Consider the following 19,137-nt stretch of genomic DNA (forward strand, 5'->3'; position numbering starts at 1 on the left):
GTCTACCTTATATTTAGTGCTTTAAGAAAACAAACAAAATTAAAGCTGCAAGCAGCATTTACGGGGTTCAAGCACATTAAGGCCTCTGAGGTGGTCTGAGCCAACCTGGATGTACGGATGACAGTTAAACACATCCAAAACGGAGAATAGGCTGACAGACAGACACACGCACTGAAATTAAATGATTAAACTAGTTTTAAGAGTTTGGATGTCATTTTCAGGTTTCACTGTAATCATAATGTGGCAAAATTTTAAAAACTGGTAAGTCTGTATGAACAAAATGGAAAACTTTAACTTAGTGAGATTTAAAATGTTGTAACAGTGTTTTTTTTTATTGTTTAGGCATGAATTCATAAATCTTCTCAAAAGTACTGTTTCAATTTGCTGAATGAGCCCATTAGTGGTCTTCCGCTGCCATCTAGTGGTTGCATTTACTCAAACAACACTGTTTTTAAACATAACTGTTATAGTGTAATGTTTTTTGCCCAATCTCTCTTAAATTTTGCATGCTTGTTTAGAATGAAATTAGGCTTTATTTTACACAGTTTTGATAGTTTGTGGGCTTTCTGTTTGTATAAATAGGCCTTTGTGTACACTGTGAAAAGAACATATTATACAATCACTGGTTTATAGTTGTCCAAATGCAATTTTTCAACATGTTTTTGATTATTATTGACCTTCAGAGTCTAGAGAATTGTACTTCAGTGGTTTTATTGATTTTCAGCTTAAAGCCTTGGACTACTTTGCCAAAGTAACTTTTTTAAATAATCTTCAATATTTAATTAACAGCTTTATTGGCAACATTGGTCCCAAAAGTTGTTCAGAATGAGGAGATCTATCATATGATATGAAGATCTAGTGTTTATGTGAATATATGAGCATTTTCAGACAATTTGAGGCCATTTACCATATCAATCTTATGTTTTGAGACCTTTTCTACTGTCATAGCGCCACCTGTGGTCCGATCTCCATGAAAATTTGCATGCTTGTTAAGAGTTACCTGTTACATGTTTTCACCAAGTTTCATAAAGTTTTGAGTTTTCGTTTAGGTTTTATATGCTTTTGGGTATTTTGGTCACGCCCCTTTTCTAATTTAGCCAGTTAAAGCTAACCAAAGGACAAAATTCAACATTTTTTTGATAATTATTGATCTAGAGAGTCCAGAGAAAATTACTGCAGTGGTTTGGTTTCGATCGGGTAAAAAATCTGGGACTAGTTCGCAAAAGTAAGTTTTTAACATATTTGTGAATAACAATTGAACGATTTGATTGACATCTTCGCTCCTTGAGGCAAAGTTGTTCACAAAGAGGAGATCTATCATATGATATGAAGATCTAGTGTTTGTGTGAATGTATGAACATGTCCTACAAATTGTGATCATTTTCTATTGAAAATGTGTGTTTTTGAGGCTTTTTCAACTGTTATAGCGCCACCTATGATCCGATCTCCATGAAACTTTGCATGCTTGTTAAGAGTCACCTGATACATGATTCCACGAAGTTTCATAAAGTTTTGAGTTTTCGTTTAGGTTTTATAGGCTTTGGGGTATGTTTGGCCACAGCCCTTTTACTAAATTACCCCTTTACAGCTAACCAAAGGACAAAATTCAACATTTTTTTGATAATTATTGATGTAGAGAGTCCACAGAATATTACTGCAGTGGTTTGGTTCCGATCGGACAAAAAACCTAGGACTAGTTCGTAAAAGTAGGTTTTTAACATATTTGTGAATAACATTTGAACGATTTGATTGACAGCAATGGTTCTTGAGGCAAAGTTGTGCATTATGAGGAGATCTATCAAATGATATGCATATTGTGTTGATAAGTGAAACACCACGTGATTACAGAGCCAATAAACTCGTTAGCGCCAACTAGTGGCCGATTTCTTTCAAAATTCTTACAGTCCTTAAGGTTCATGAGTCGAAAGCACCCAGCGAGTTTCGTTCCGATCAACATCCGTTAACCCTTTCAAATAGGTGCTTAAAATTGTTTGGCCAATGGCGGCCATGTTTTTTGAGATATGCAAATGTCCTCATAGGTACTTGTGCCCCTTCAGACAAAGACACTGCATACCAATTTTTAGGTCGATCGAGCCAACGGTAGCCTAGTTATAGCCATTTATGTGTTTTTTCTTTTTATAGCGCCCCCAAGTGGCAGAGGTGTGCAATTTTTTTTATTTGACCAAAGTTTTAGGTCTTACAAATGTGTAGCAAGTTTGGTTAAGATATCTTATTTCTTTCACGAGTTATAGCCTGTTGCGTAAAATTGCTCCTCGACTTTTGAACGTTTTGGCATCCCATTACGACAGCGAGTCGAAATTTCAACTTTTTTTTGATAATTATTGATATTCCCTGGCCAGAGAACATTTCTGCAGTGGTTTGGTTCAGATTGGGCGAAAAACCTAGGATTAGTTCGCAAAAGTAGGTTTTGGACATACGTCAAATTTGCGAAACAACGAGGCCTCCTAGACCCAAAATCAGAGTGACCGTTTTTAATTTCGCATGACCCACGGATTCCGGAAATGTTAAATTTTTGGCTCTATGATAAGCGGTTTAGGAGTTATTAGCACTAACGCATTTTTGATCACTGTAGCGCCCCCTTTAGGCCGATTGGGGCAAGCCTTTGGATCTGACAAGAAGGCCGGACTTCTACCATCTGACCAAGTTTCAGCTCTCTAGGCCTTACGGTTTGGGCTGCACGATCAGTTTGAGTGGAGAATAATAATAATAATAATAATAATAATTAAAGCTGCAAGCAGCATTTTACGGGGTTCAAGCATTTAAGGCCTCTGAGGTGGTCTTGGCTAACCTGGATGCATGGATGACAGTTAAAGACATCCAAAATGAAGAATAGGCTGGCAGACAGACACAAACACTGAAATTAAATGATTAAACTAGTTTTTAACAGTTTAGATGTCATTTTCAGGTTAAAAACTGTAATCACAATGTGGCAAAATTGTAAAAACTGATATATCTGTATGAACAAAATGGAAAACATTGACTCAATGAGATTTAAAATGTTATAACAGTTAATTTTTTTTATGTTTTGGCATGAATTAATGAATCCTTTCAACAGTACTGTTCAACTTTGCTGAATGAGCCCATTAGTGGTCTCCCGCTGCCATCTAGTGGTTCTAAATTGCATTTACTCAAGCAACACTGTGTTTTTAAATATAACTGTTATAGTGTTGTTATTTTTTTTGACCAATCTCTCTTAAATTTTGCATGCTTGTTTAGAATGAAATTATGCATTATTTTACACAGTTTTGATAATTTGTGGGCTTTCTGTTTGTATTAATAGGCCTTAGTGTACACTATGCAAATAACATATTATAAAATTACTGGTTTATAGTTGTCCAAATGCAACTGTTCAACATGTTTTTGATAATTATTGACCTTCAGAGTCTAGAGAATTGTACTTCAGTGGTTTTATTGATTTTCAGATTATACCCTATCACTAGTTTGCCAAAGTAACTTTTTGAAATAATCTTGAATATTTAATTAACAGCTTTATTGACAACATTGGTCCCAGAGGCAAAGTTGTTCAGAATGAGGAGATCTATCATATGATATGAAGATCTAGTGTTTTTGAGTGAATATATGAGCATTTTCAAACAATTTGAGGCCATTTACCATATAAATCTTGTGTTTTGAGACCTTTTCTACTGTTATAGCGCCACCTATGGTGCGATCTCCATGAAACTTTGCATGCTTGTTAAGAGTTACCTGTTACATGTTCTCACCACGTTTCATAAAGTTTTGAGTTTTCGTTTAGGTTTTATAGGCTTTGGGGTATGTTTGGCCACACCCCTTTTCTTAATTACCCATTTAACGCTAACCAAAGTACAAAATTGAACATTTTTTTGATAATTATTGATCTAGACAGTCCACAGAATATTACTGCAGTGGTTTGGTTCCGATCGGACAAAAAACCTAGGACTAGTTCGCAAAAGTAGTTTTTTAACATATTTGTGAATAACAATTGAACGATTTGATTGACAGCAATGGTTCTTGAGGCAAAGTTGTGCATTATGAGGAGATCTATCAAATGATATGCATATTGTGTTGATATGTGAAACACCACGTGATTACAGAGCCATAAAACTCGTTAGCGCCAACTAGTGGCCGATTTCTTTCAAAATTCTTACAGACCTTAAGGTTCATGAGTCGAACGTACCCAGCGAGTTTCGTTCCGAACAACATCCGTTAACCCTTTCAAATAGGTGCTTAAAATTGTTTGGCCAATGGCAGCCATGTTTTTTGAGATATGCAAATGTCCTCATAGGTACTTGTGCCCCTTTAGACCAAGACACTGCATACCAATTTTCAAGTCGATCGAGCCAACGGTTGCCTAGTTATAGCCATTTATGTGTTTTTTAAATCTTATTGCGCCCCCAAGTGGCAGAGATGCGCAATTTTTTTTTATTTGACCAAAGATTGAGCTCATACATATGTGTACCAAGTTTGGTCAAGATATCTCATTCCGTTCAAGAGTTATAGTCAAAATAACATTTGGCTAACGTTAGCATAGACGCTTTTTGGCGTACTGTTTCGCGTAAGAATCGAAATTTCAACTTTTTTTTGATAATTATTTATATTGAGTGTCCAGGGAATATTTCTGCAGTGGTTTCGTTCCGATTGGTTGAAAATCCTAGGACTAGTTCGCAAAAGTAGGTTTCGGATATAGCTCGATTTTGCGAGAAAACGGTGTGTCGTAGAGCAAAAAATGCAGCTGTGCACTTTTGTTCGGGCTAACCCAAGGATTGCAACGATGCCTTGTTTTTGAGTCTACGGCTAACGGTTTACGACCTGCGGCCAAAAATGTCAAAAATTTTAGTTTTTTGCGCTGTAGCGCCCCCGTTAGGCCGATTGGGCCGGTTCTTTGTATCTGAGTAGCGAGCAAGACTACTACCATCTGACCAAGTTTCAGCTCTCTAGGCCTTACGGTTTGGGCTGCACGTTCAGTTTTAAGGCGGAAAAATAATAATAATAATAAAAATCTTAACAATTACAATAGGGTTTCAGCACTGCGTGCTTGAACCCCTAAAAAACATTACAATAAAATGACTAATACCTTTATTAAAATGAAAAAAATTGAGGTATTGGATTAATCACATCCAAAATAAACGTTTTTGTTTACATAATATATGTATGTGTACTATGTATATTTATTATATATTTAGAAAATATTTACAATATTTATTATGTTCTTATATTTTACATACAACATATTTTTACTTAAATACATACATGCATGTGTTTGCATATATACATATACATATATATACATATATATATACATATACATATATACACATACACATATACACATACACACACACACATACATATATATATATATATATATATATATATATATATATATATATATATATATATATATATATATATATATATATATATATATATATATATATATATATATATATATATATACACACACACACCCAATACATATGCACAATAAACAAACATTTATTGTGCAAACAAAAACTTGTTTTGAATGCGATTAATCATTTGACAGCTCTAGAAAAAAGAATCAACAAAAGAAAAAAAAAGAGATCTAAACGAATTCAAAATGTTAATGAAAGCTATGTGAGACGCATGTGTGTGTACCTGTCATTTGGTCTCCAGAAGACCGTCTCGAGGGGAATGACTTGCTGTCGTCCCTGCGTGTCATCATATATTCTCTTGGCAGCAGAAGTCGTTTCAGTGACCACACAGTCCATGTCACCCAGAAGATGCCAAGAGATCACCTTCGCTGCATCATCATCCTCCACCAGAGCCAGATGACCCACCTGCAAGTCATCACACGCAAAATCATCTCTTTGAAAGAGTCATCTGATTCCCACAGCACTTTCTAAAGCTTTCTGGATACATGATTCATTCCAAAAACCCAGTTTACTTATAAACCATAAGCATAATCCCTCTATATTTGTGTTATATGCTTAATTTAAGCATATAATTAAACACCGAACCTCTTCTATAGGTCACTCTGACAGAGCTCCATCATATGCATAACACATGTTAACGTGCTAGTGTTGGCCTTTTAATAACCATGAAGCTTTTTTATAAGTACTGATCAGGATGCAATGCATTTACAAGACTCATTTAACCCTGCTGACTTGTGATTGTGACAAAAATCAAAGGCGCACCTTTCCCAAAACCTGCGGGCTGCCTTTGAAAGGGTCAGAAATGCTGCATTTCCGCCGAGGCTGATTCTCCATTTTGGTCAAAATTGCTTTCTTGCCATTTATAACTTTGTCTATTGCTGATACCTTGACAGATACACAAACAGAGATGAAAACATATGTGATTGCTGGAATCAAATGCATGCTTCTACAGAGCAAACAGCAATAAAACAGTATGTATGTTAGTGTGCGTGTACAGACTCACAGTGGTTATTTCAGAGACGTCTAAACCAATTTTTTGGAGCTCTGTTTTGAGCTCATTTAGTTTGAGAGTCGCAACTTGCACCTGACCTGTAGACACAAACAAATATAAGTCAGGCATGATCTTGAGAAAAAAAATATCGAATGACAAATAAACAAATAAATAACTAACTAAAATAAAACATGAAGTGCCTACCTTCAAGTTCAGATTTCAGTTGATTATTAGTTTCAAAGACTTCTCGGAAAATAACAACGGTTTGGGAAAGTCGATCTTTCTTCTTACTGAGACTCACAATGACTTTCTGATGTTCTACATCTGAAAGAGATCAAAATATAAAAAAAATGGATTGCTGTACACCCCCATTGCACTCCCTAAATAACATTCAATACTGTATTATATTAGTTTGAGAAATTAAGACACTTAGTAAGCGTTTAAAAGAAAAGTCACCCAGAAATGTTTTCTTTGCTGTAGTTTCACAAAAAAATTATGACCCTATAGTGACATTCACAGGTGCTCAACTCGTAAATACAATCACTGGACTTATATCGCACGCCACACAGTGAAATCTCACCGGTCCAAGATTCAAATCAAGTCAAGTCTTACACTTTATTTCTATAGCGCTTTCCACAATATGCACTTTTTGTTCATAACATATTAAATCTACATGACTTATAGTCGCATTAAGCAGATTAGAGCTGGATGATAAAACAGATGACGTTTTGCAATGATATAAACAATCAAACAGTTTAGATTTGCTATATAGCATAAATCACTTTATCTGCGTATACTGTATGCATTAGAGCCCGACCGATATGGGTTTTTTTGGGGCCGATACAGATATTAGGTAAGGAAAAATGGGGTTGATACCGATATATCGGCCGATATTCTTTGTGTATATTATAGCACAGTACCAGTCAAAGGTTTGGACACTTTCCTATTCGTGTGTCCAAAAATATGACTCAAATGTGGTGATCAAACACTTCTAATGGTGACAGAGATATGTAATGGAGGCAACGCATTTAACAATTTAACAATAAACTTTACTATCCAAAATAAGTCTGACATCAGTGCACTGAACAGTAAAGTTTATTCAGCTTTAATTCAATTCAATTCCATTCAACTTTATTGGGAAGAGATCGAAAAATTTATGCTAATATTATTCCAGAGGACTAAAATCTGGATACAAAAATGCCTTTTATTTCTAAATTTTAAATGTAAAATACTAACAATATAAGTACACCTCAGGAAATATTAAAAAAATAATAAATAAAAAAAAAACAATCCATGTTATCGGACCTTTAATGAACATCATTTATTAGCATCTATCAAACGTATTAATTATATTTGTTAATGCATTTATTAAATGGAAATAATTTTAAATGTCTTCACTCACTTTTTGTCACTTTCATGCATGATGAATACAATTATTAATTTCTCTCTCTTTTTTAAATCTTATACAGACGTTTGAGTGGTATCATTGTTTCCACAAAAATGTTAAGCAAAACAGTTTCTAACATTCATAAAAATGAGAAAAGTATCTTGAGCAGCAAATCAGCATATTAGAATGATTTCTGAAGGATTATGTGATACGGATACTTCTTTGTAAACAACAGATTTACAAACGTTTCTAAATGACAAATGTTGCGTTCAAAATTGCAAATGAAAGCGGCTCAAACCAAGTGCAGCACTTACAGTAAATTGAAACCAAAAACAGTACTTTAACCGCAGACATGTAGCGCATCACACCACAGTCTATTATATAATTACAGCACAACCGTTATGAATTTTATGACAGCACTAACAATCTCAAATTCTCACCGCCATTAATAAAAAGTCTAAGTTTCAACAGTTTTCCATAGACTGAAGCATTAAAGCATTTCATCCAGGTCGTCAGTAGCAAACAATGGAGCACACTCTGCTATACAAGATAATTACACCATTTCAAGCATTTTATCTGCATTATATGTTCAGTAAAAAAAAAAAATATAATAATAACCATAACGAGGGCATATTCGTTGATACCGATATATCGGCGACAGGCTCATATCAGCCGATAATATCGGCAAAAACATTTATCAGTCGGGCTTTAGTATACATGCAAATAAAGTTGGATAGACTTATATTTCCTACTTTCTATAGAACTGTGATATTTCCGCTACACATTAAACAAATATTGCTTTTCACATACAATACACTGCATTTGATTATGAAAGAGATTTTGTTGTTTTCTTATCTTTAGTATAGATTTTATTCTAATGTTATTATGATTTAGACTGAGCATGATTGGTTACAGCAATAATCAATAATATTTCTCTTAACTGTGACAAGTCATTAGTAATGTAATTGATATTGATTAGGGTGTGTCTGCTGACTAACCGTTGCAGAATCTGAAAGGCAGGGTGTATGCATCGATGGTAACTCCAGTCTGCCGGATCTGAGGATTGAACTGAAGTATGTACTCGGCTCCATCCACACCAGGACTGTTCTCCAAAAGTGCCAAATCCTACAGGACACAAACAATAACACCCATTTATCCACAATAAAAAGTTCTTCATTTAAATTGGAGCTCTTGAATGCGGTTTTAGTGAACCCATAGAAAGAGCACGCATAAAAAAAGGAAAGGATTTTAAATTTTTATGCATTTAAAAGATGGTTTTATCTTTAAGCATTTATTTATATTTTATTTTACGCTTTTTGTATCTTCATGCATTTTTAACTAATTGACTGCTAGTGCAATGCCCTACTGTTTATCACATATAACAATAATTCAATGTAAACATTTTTGTATCAGTCCATTTTGTAATTTATTTTAATTAACTTGCACAAATGTCTCTGGAACTGGAAGCGGGTATCTCTGTAGTTGTGAATTTCATCTGAAAGGCATACATGTGTGTGTATGTGCAACTCTTGAATCCTGCGCATTATAAAAAAAAGGGTCTATAATTTCAATATGTGAGCTTTAACATGGAAAATAAAATTAAGAGTTTCTCCATCCTATTGTTTTAAAAATTACAATATTTACAGATGCACTATATTGGATTTTGCAGAAAATTTTTAACTAATTTTGGCCGATACCGATATATTTTATTTTGTTTAGAAACAACAAGTCTCTAGTGGACAGAGATTATGAACAAATTATTTTTCATTTTGGTTAGTTTTTTAACAAAAACTTTCTTTTGAGAATTAAATAAAAAAAAATTAAGTTCTTTTATAATGAGAGTACATTGAAATCTTTGTAAATAACTATAAAGCAATTCTTAACATTTTATTGAAATACTTAACATTTGTAGATACTCAAAAGCAAAAGAGTTGTACAAATTCTGAAAATCTTTTAGCGTTCCATGTATTTAAGTGTTCAATATCCATTTAAAACTAAAAACATATTACACTTTAATGAATATATATATATATATATATATATATATATATATATATATATATATATATATATATATATATATATATATATATATAAAATTTACATATCTTACATATTACTTACAGTTTACAAGTGTCACATTTGTTTGTGATTTTTATTCATGTAAGCTATTCCTACTGACCTTTAAATCAAACCATAATCAGAAAAACAATCTTAAATGTGTTTTTTTGGTGAACTTTACTTTCATTTTATTATAAGTAGGCCTAAAGCGCCCCCTAAGTAAATAAAAGGCCTTACTGATGGGCATTATTACCCAGAAGAGGCTGTTGTTGCTACTGCTGATCGTGCTCCTAACTGTTGACTCTAATCATCATTCAGGATGTGAGGTACACATATTATGGGTAAGGTGTATCAGCATATTTTTTATTCATTGCGATATTTGCTTTTTAAGCCATTATCGGACGATTTTGATAACGTTCCGATAATATTGTGTTATAAATTATAATATTACATTTAATTTTATTTACATTTCCTTAAATTAACCACGAAAGCTAAATTAAAGTACAATTTCTCAACATTAACAACAATAACAGTGTTGTTACTGTTAACTAAAACTATTAAATATAATTTTCATTAATTTAAAAACCTATATTTCTATTTAGTTTTATTTCATTTAGTTGTAGTTTTAGTAATTTTATATGCGTTGACATTTTTCTTTTACTTTTTTATATTTCTATTTATTTATTTAGCTTTATTTTTAGAAAGGAAAGCAGATAAAAAAAAAATGACAATTTAAAATAAGGTAAAAATGAAAATATAAAAGCTATAAATCCTATAATAGTACATGAATAATACTAAAACAACACTGACACAGACACTCACGGTAATAAGAGTCTCGCCGTTAGTGAGGCTGTATGACACGCTTGTAGCTCCATTCTCAAACAAAGGAAGCACCACATCTCCAGTACCTTTAACTGTAACAATCACTTTTCCATCTAAACCCTCACCAGCAGCGTTACTGTATTCATCCTGCAAAGTGAGAAACAAAGGATTTGGTCGAAATGTTATTGAGAATTCAGAAATAACAGGGGAAAAAAGTGCATTTTGCAGAAAAACATTGCATTACGGCTGCAAATGATTTGGCAGATATAAAAAAGATAAATAAAATATTAAATTAAATGATTCTTTAGGGTCTTAATAGAAGTCTGTAACATAGTTTGGCTAAAATTTCTCAAAGGTAGTGTAAAAAACACCTTTTTTTCAACACAGTCAAAAGCAGCTTTTTTCAGAGCAAGCCGTTTTGTAGCATTTTCCTTTAAATGTTAATGAGCTCTGCTGACCACGCCCCTCTCTTCGGAGCTGCTCTCTGAGGGACTGTTTACTTTAGCTGCATTCATCCAAAACTTTTAAAAGTGCATGTAGCATCCTATGACCCTTTTAAGCACCACATGAAGCCCAATGTTAACTTTATTAACTGTAAACATCCAACCATCATCTCTAGCAGAGACTGAAACTCACCATGATCTTCAGACTGAAGCTGTCCAGCAGTGTGCGATTGGCCCGAATGTTACTATTGGACACAACAGGAGTTGAAGGTGGAGTCTCAGGGGCTAATTTCACAGCTTTATTGGGAACGACATTTAGTGGAATCTTAAACAGAAACACAAATATGAATCCCAAAGTAAGCAAGAGGAAATAAAAGCAGCACATACAATAAACTGGACAAAATAAAGCATGTTCTCTCACCTGCTTGCTGCACAGATTATTGATTTTGTCCAAAACCAAAAAAAACTGGACAACATACTGCCCTGCTAGCTCTGGAATCTGCTTATCCCTGAAAAAAGACATCAGCATTCGATCGAAATACAAACGCATGGGTCAAAACCGAAAAGAATTACCCAAAATTATTATTTTTAATTAAAAATAATATTTTTATTCATACTTATGAATACATTTAACATAAATATATTTAAAAGAATCAAGGAAAAATATATAAAAACACACACAAACACATACACATACATAAACATACATATATACATCTCACATGCATGAGATTTTTAAAAGAATGCAAAATCAAATACAAAACTTTTGTTTTTAAGAAATAAAATATATCAAATACTTATTTTGATCAATTGTCTCTATTACCTGAAGCAGAAGCAGTCGTCCTTTTCTGTGTCTTTGCGCTTGCTACACATCAGAGTCGTGGCCTAAGTTTAAACACAAAACATACCCCATTTACTCAATGGAGAGACCAAAAATACTCATAAGTGTCCATTTTTCATCTGAAAGCTGTATAAACAAGCTTTCCATTGATGAAGGGTTTGTTAGGATCAAGAAAATATTTGACGATATTTGCCTGAGATGCACCTATTTGAAAATCTGCAAAAAAATCTAAATACTGAGAAAATCACCTTTAAAGTTGTCCAAATGAAGTTCTAAGTAGAGATGCTAATTTTAACCGGTTAACCGAACGTTAATAATTTTGACCGATTAATACAATCAGTTAAATGGTTTAATAACAGTAATTGATCAAAATATTAAAAACGGTTTGCTGCATGGGTAAAATATGCTACGCATATAAACAAATTGTGTCGCATATAAATAGCATTTTATTATTGCCTAATGCCAATATATATTGTGAATATCCACAGAGCAGTTTACCTGCTGTAGTTTGTTCAAGTTGTGCACAAAATAGACGCTGATTTTCAGCACTTTTACTTCGGCACGTCTCCGTCATTTCTCTCTCTCTCTCTTGCGCTGCACAACTGAACTGCGTTTATGAGGTGTGTGACAGAGATTAAGGTGCAGCAGAGATTAGCTCTCTTTTTTTTCCATTAAAACTTTGATGCGCATCGTCGCTTTTGTTTTTGCTTTTACAAATGATAATGGACTTGAGAAGTTTACACAAAAATGATCTAAGTGATATAATAATATTTTGATATTTAACAGCGTAGGAGGAGTAAATAAGGTCTAAATAACAAAAGTGCATCACTTTGTTGTTACTGCTTAAGTGGAGTCAGTATTATATATTTTTAGGATATTATTAGTTCGTGGTACATGGGCTGAGAAATGAATCTCAACACATTTTTACAGATGGTGTGACTCACGTTAAAGGGTCGGAGATCGGAGTCTGATGCCGTGCCCCTCCACAGCAGCATCGAGAGGTTTGCCGGGGAGATGGTTTTCACCGGCGTGCCTTCCTCAGACATCACCACCACAGTAAACACTACACACACCAGAAAATAAGATATGCACTCTATTCTATACTAATATTACAATATAAAAGAGGGCTGTCCTGTGCTTATATGCTTCCACACACACCTGGGAAAATGTCCCCTGCACATAATTTGGCAGCGCTGTCATAACTGATACTGAGCTCGACGGGTTTGTTGGGATCGGGAATCACATTTAGTTTTACTATAGGCCCAGGAATAATCCCGTTCCTGTTAGAAGACCCCCCAAACTCCAACTGATGCTCCCCTCTACAAAAGAGAGATGTAGATGATGAAAGTCAGAGTGTTTTTGTTAAGCAGGTACTTATGGCTCATGTATTGATATAGTGAGAATATGGTGAAAAAAACACTACTTGCATAAAACGATATAAATATCAGTTGTTATATCTCTAAATAATATGTCTTAGTAAGACCTTTAATGGGATTTACTTAGTTTTCTGATCAAAGCTCTGTAGTTTCAAAATATATAATGCAATTCAATACAATAATGATTAAAGGAGATGAACAAATAAATGTTCCTAAAAAGCCTGATGATCATATTTGATGCTCGCATTTTTAACATTATTTTTCTATAAAATGATTTCTTGATAGTTAAGTAGACCCAAGTGTTAATCTTGAAATATTAATAACAATTTCAAAGTTATTTACTTTATGAAAAATTAGGGATGCACCAAAATGAAAATTCTGGATGCGCTTGGCAAATAAAGCAAAAATGTTTTTTTTTTTTTATAATTGTTTTAAATTATATAAATTAATTCTGTAAGACTTTTTAATCTAACTCAATAATTTAAAATATACTGAATAAAAAAAAAAAATAATAATAATAAAAAATTAAATGCCAATGAAATAAACACATTTTAATTAAAAGTCAAACAATAAAATCGTATAGAAAATATAATTTTTTTTTCAGTTCTATTAAACAGAGTCAGATATAACTTTCTTATTAAAATTTTTTCTGCTGATAATTTTCAGTGGCCTGAAATTTCCGTGCATCTGTAATAAAAATCTGTAAATATAAATGAAAAAAAAAAAAAACCTACAAAAAAAAAGTCTGAACTATCATTCCAACGACAGAAGGAATGATAGTAGATTGGTTTATCAGCCGGACCATTAAGAGGCCTTAGAAATTTGTGCATCAAAGATAATAGAGTAGGCTTTAAATCTGTACTTACTTTGGACCACTTATAATTTCTAATATGAAGTAAGCGTTTCCTTCTGCATCTACAAACCGAGATGATACTGAGGACTTTATCTAGAAGAGAAAAACCAAAAGATTAATAAAAGCATTACTTCAGTTGAACTGTAGGATATTAGTTCTTAAGTAAAACCAAAAGCTTTACAGAAAGCACAACAGGAACTCAATTTAGATTTAGCTTTTTAAATTCCCACTGCAATCTTTTCCTTATCTGAAGCCATAACTCATACGAGCGGTTTAAAACTAAGAAATATGTTTCATGTCCATGCAATCATTTGTTTTTGATCATTCATAATTAGTTAAACACTCGTCACTTGTCATTTTAGTGAAACTGCACTTCTTCTTCTCGCTTTTCAAGTACAGTCAAAACCAACTTTTTTTGCCATTATAAATCCACAGACCTCTCCTCCCTCGAATGTACCTTCAACTGTGGCGACAGAGCCTTCATGGCGATTGCGATCCGCTGGTCTGGTGAAGGGTTTCCCCATTCGTCACACAGCTGCACGACGAGCGGCGCGTCCAAGCCCTGGCCGTTCACCACCTGGAGAGGCTACAGAAACCAGCTTTACTCAAACTCTTCTCACCATGGAGCTCAGTGTTCGGGCTGTGAATGTGTGACGTACCATCTCCAGCTCCTTCAGCAGCTTTATCTGTACCGGAGGTCCCGCAGTGACTTCCATTTGCACAAATTCATTCATTTCTTGATACTTGAAGCACAACTTCCTCGGGCCAAGAGACCCTCCCACGAAGCGGACCCCAGATACAGACAACAGTCCACTACTGGCCTGCAAATAAATACACACACGCTAAAATGAAAATCAATGTGGTTTGACCGTGAACACACCTTGTAATTTATACCCCGCACCCCCTTTAGCTAAACACTATAGGAATGGACCTATTAAATCAGTTACATTTCCCCCAAATTGCTTGATTTCAGATCATTTTTATCTGGAATCCATTTTTATCACATTCCAGAAAAATCTAAACGCATGTCTAATTAATTGACATCACAAAACAATTTATAAAAACAGTTTGCTTTCATTTTCACCAAATTCTGTTTTATTTTTCCCTGTCTTCCATTTTTATTGTTCTCAAGTCTGTTTTAATGATTTAATTACATTTTAATCATCCTTAACCCAAGTCTATTTAATTGAATTCATAAAACCTTTGAAAAATGTAATAATTTAAGAGGTTTACAATAAAAAGTCCCTATTAAATATTTTATTAGAAAATTCTGTGTAGTCCATTTAATGATTTATTTATGATTTAATACAAATTCGGTGCTAGTAAAATATAGTTTGCTCTGTGTACTTTAATCACAAGACCTTTAACCTCATTATCTATTATTCCCAGGTGTAAAGTCAAGTCTGGCCTAAATTATAAGCATTTCAAATCACTTGCAACTTGGTCAGAAGACGTCTCAGTGATATGTTCCTACTCAAAGTCTTAAAATACTGTAAATCAATGCATAGAAGTGGCATTTACATGTATACACACTGTTTAATGCAGCTCAGAGGGACATTAAATACTTTAACCTGCAGTCACAAATGCATTTATAATGTTTTTATATTTTAAACATAAAACATTGAAAACTGATGTTTGAAAGCATTTAAAAAATGAAAAGTTACCTTAAATGTGAAATTAAAACCGCCAGTATGTAGAAGTGTTCATAAGTGAATCACTATCCCTCTGAGCGTGGAATTGATAGTCACTCTTTAATAATCTACTAAATACAGACGACTTCATTATAATAAAGCAATTAACCCTGTGAAGCCCGTAGTTTACTGAACTACATTGTTTGGTGGAAGAACACTGTTTTTATTAATGTCTGATATAACTGAGGCGCTACAGCAGTCTGTCGTTCCACATTAAACAGCGACAAAACGGCATTTATTGTTTGAATAGTGCAATACAGTGGATAGAATTTGAAATCTGAAACTTTGTTTCATATTAAAAGTACCAACACACAATTCTCATTCCAATATATTTGATGGAAAGCGCCCTTCGACGCTCCATTCATTAACTGAAAACAGGCGAGACTAACCGATTCTGGGGACTTAAGAACCGATATCGTTCCGTAAAAATGAGATATCGACTAATTTCTTTATTTTTTACCAAGCCCTAGTGTGAAGACAGGCATAGCACAGATCCATGAATGAATGTTTAGAAGAGAAGTAACCAGAATATCAGATTAGGATCAGTCTTGTCTGACCGATAACTGATCTGATTATCGGTGCCGATACTGACATGAGAATCCTGTTCAAAAACTGCTGTTTTGTTTGTGTCTGTGGTTGTGTGTACAGTACCTGCCATTCAATGGCCAGAGCTGATTGATCCAGACCATCAGCAGACACACTCATATTCTTCACAATGTCATTGTTCAGACAGTCTGTCTTGTTCCCGTACTGATCAACAACTTCTACATCTGAAACAGAAATACAAGGTCAACATGTGAATGTTTTTTACAAACACAAAACTGGTCAAGCGACACAATTGGTTTAAACAGAAACCACACAATGAAAATACATATTGTGGGAATTTTGTAATCACATCACGACTCGCTGATTTGAAGTCAAACCCAATTATGGCCAATATTTCCCTCTAATTGTTTTTCTTTCTGAGCAAAACGTTTCACTTTAATGTGCTATTTATATTTGATTTGACCATTGACACACATTTTGGGTTCCCTGAGAAAACACTTTTAAGATGTTACTTACGTATGTTTCCTGACAGAATTTCTCCCATTTTGACAGTCGACTCGCTGAGGTTGACCCGCAGACGCTCGGGCTCATCTGGAAGAGGCCTTCAGAGACACAACAGATACCCTTGTGTTTAGGCATATAAAGAAACACAGACATACACATGATCAGTGTCAAACTTACACAATAATGAAGGAAGATTCAACCGTGTGATGCTCGTGGAAAGACACGTAGTAGAAATGCTCTCGCTGTGCTTGAGTCGGGACACTTAAAGGTGGCAGTTTTCCCTGAGAAAGCTCTTCTGCGTTTATATCTCCTGTCCAAGTCACCTACAGGAAACACACAAATACACAGATTATTTCCATACTGTGCACGAAATACAGTGCTGCTTGAAACACTACACAAAGAAAATAAAAAAACACAGTCAAACTCTCACTTTAAACTTGCTGGTGAGTTTGGGCTGAAAGGAAACCAGTCTATTGCCCTCATCATACAGTCTGAAGCGCAGGTTTCCTAGCGTGTCTCCAGATTTCCAATCAATGCGCTTGGCGTTCTGCAGCACCATGACATCATCAGAGCCCTCTTCCTGTCTGTAGACCTCCAGACGGGTTATTTGTGAGCTGGGCAAGACACGCAGCTTACGTTCAACGCAGGCCACTGTCCTGTGGTTCTACGAGGAAAAATGCACTTAATGATGAGGAAATCAAGTCAAACAGCTAAAGCAGTTAACAGATTAAACTGTAAATACTTTACTACTATGAAAGATTCACTTATATCTTCACTCTGGGTTATATTTCATTCATGAGGCCAAAAATTTAATTAAGGAAAGATATGAACAGATATACATATGTTGAATTTTAATCTGAGTGGCTTTATTCAAAACATCACGTGATGCAGATTATCTAGACTTTATACACACACTTTAATAAAAAAAGAAACAAACAAAAAAACAGTTCTGAACAATAACTGAACCTTTATTCTGAACAACACACACTCTTCTAAAAAAAATTTGTAAAACTGTATTTAATAGTCGACAAATGATGGATAATTTTGAAACTGACACGGCGAAGAGCTCGCAAACATTATTGTGGCCTACAAAATAGTTTAACACTACAAATCAAACACTGAAACACTAAAATTAGACAGGACGTATCAATTATTAATACTTTAGATTAAAAAAAAAAATTCGGGAAAAAAAGTTCTTTTTTATTTTTAATTTCTTGCAAATCGAACAATACTGATAAAACACTGACGGCAAATGGTGATAAATTCACTAATATAATGTAGTACAATGTGTATCTGGATTAAATGCTGATGAAGCAACATACATACAGTACATATATTACCAGGATGGCTATAAATAATCTGAACAAGGAATGTACAATATCTTACAGGAATGTTGAACTTGGCAGTAAGGATCTGCTCAGTGTTTATGGTCTTCAGCAGAAGTGGTTTGGTCAGAAGGACTCCAGATCCAGTGTTACTGCAGTCCACAACATCCACGGGCAGATCAGGGGCTCCCAGCAGCTACAAACAAGTGTGCACCATCTTTTGAGTTAAATACTTGTATTTGGGCTTTTACCAAGCAAATGAAATCAGCATCAACAAAACTGATCTTTACAATGCAGAGGAAACACAGAAGCTGCATTAGAAGTGTCATTTATATGCATTTACACACTGTTAAATGCACCTCTTAACTTTTAATACATAATGTTTTGATATCTGAAACATAAAACACTGAAAACTGATGTTTGAAATCATTTTAAAAATGAAAAGGTACCTTAAAAGTGAAATTAAAACCACCGGTAGGTGGCAGAAAGTCACTGTTAAGTGAGTCATTGCATTGAGTTGAATCATTTACATGGTCGATTAAATCAGAAACTAAACACTGTTGTGTTGTTCAGAGACGCAAAACAGCACTCTCGCTGTGTTTGGAATGATTTTAACATGAAATATTAACTTTTTGTTTACTGAACTGTTGTATAAAATCAGTATCACATTTGTAATCATGCTTACTTTTGCAGAAAAAAAATGGCACTCTTTGTGTGATATTAACTATATGAAATGATGTAAATATATACATTTTGCCCCATATCTTGAAGTATGTGATAATTCTGAATACGTTTTTTTAGAAGGCTTTTTAAGGCCTTTTTAAGATCCGCGGAAACCCTGCACTGATTGAGTGATGACATGTTCATTCATGTTTATTTTGTG

At 34.1% G+C, this 19,137-nt stretch overlaps 1 protein-coding gene across 3 annotated transcripts in view; it reads right to left on the reverse strand.

The window, feature by feature from the left end:
- LOC128016438 (structural maintenance of chromosomes flexible hinge domain-containing protein 1) overlaps positions 1-19,137 on the reverse strand; it is a 47,035-nt gene that overhangs the window by 4,775 nt on the left and 23,123 nt on the right. For all 3 annotated transcript variants that reach the window (XM_052600939.1, XM_052600941.1, XM_052600940.1), the window contains 19 exons: positions 18,316-18,450; positions 17,360-17,593; positions 17,107-17,252; positions 16,942-17,027; positions 16,531-16,649; positions 14,848-15,009; positions 14,646-14,774; positions 14,202-14,281; positions 13,118-13,278; positions 12,904-13,022; positions 11,942-12,003; positions 11,540-11,627; positions 11,312-11,443; positions 10,676-10,822; positions 8,791-8,917; positions 6,610-6,729; positions 6,418-6,503; positions 6,177-6,299; positions 5,638-5,819 (listed from right to left, as the gene is read on the reverse strand). In XM_052600939.1, coding sequence (XP_052456899.1) covers positions 5,638-5,819; positions 6,177-6,299; positions 6,418-6,503; positions 6,610-6,729; positions 8,791-8,917; positions 10,676-10,822; positions 11,312-11,443; positions 11,540-11,627; positions 11,942-12,003; positions 12,904-13,022; positions 13,118-13,278; positions 14,202-14,281; positions 14,646-14,774; positions 14,848-15,009; positions 16,531-16,649; positions 16,942-17,027; positions 17,107-17,252; positions 17,360-17,593; positions 18,316-18,450 — 2,438 coding nt within the window. The remainder of the gene's footprint in view (positions 1-5,637; positions 5,820-6,176; positions 6,300-6,417; positions 6,504-6,609; positions 6,730-8,790; positions 8,918-10,675; positions 10,823-11,311; positions 11,444-11,539; positions 11,628-11,941; positions 12,004-12,903; positions 13,023-13,117; positions 13,279-14,201; positions 14,282-14,645; positions 14,775-14,847; positions 15,010-16,530; positions 16,650-16,941; positions 17,028-17,106; positions 17,253-17,359; positions 17,594-18,315; positions 18,451-19,137) is intronic.

Source organism: Carassius gibelio, chromosome A7, assembly GCF_023724105.1.
Source record: "Carassius gibelio isolate Cgi1373 ecotype wild population from Czech Republic chromosome A7, carGib1.2-hapl.c, whole genome shotgun sequence".
Lineage (NCBI taxonomy): Eukaryota > Metazoa > Chordata > Actinopteri > Cypriniformes > Cyprinidae > Carassius > Carassius gibelio.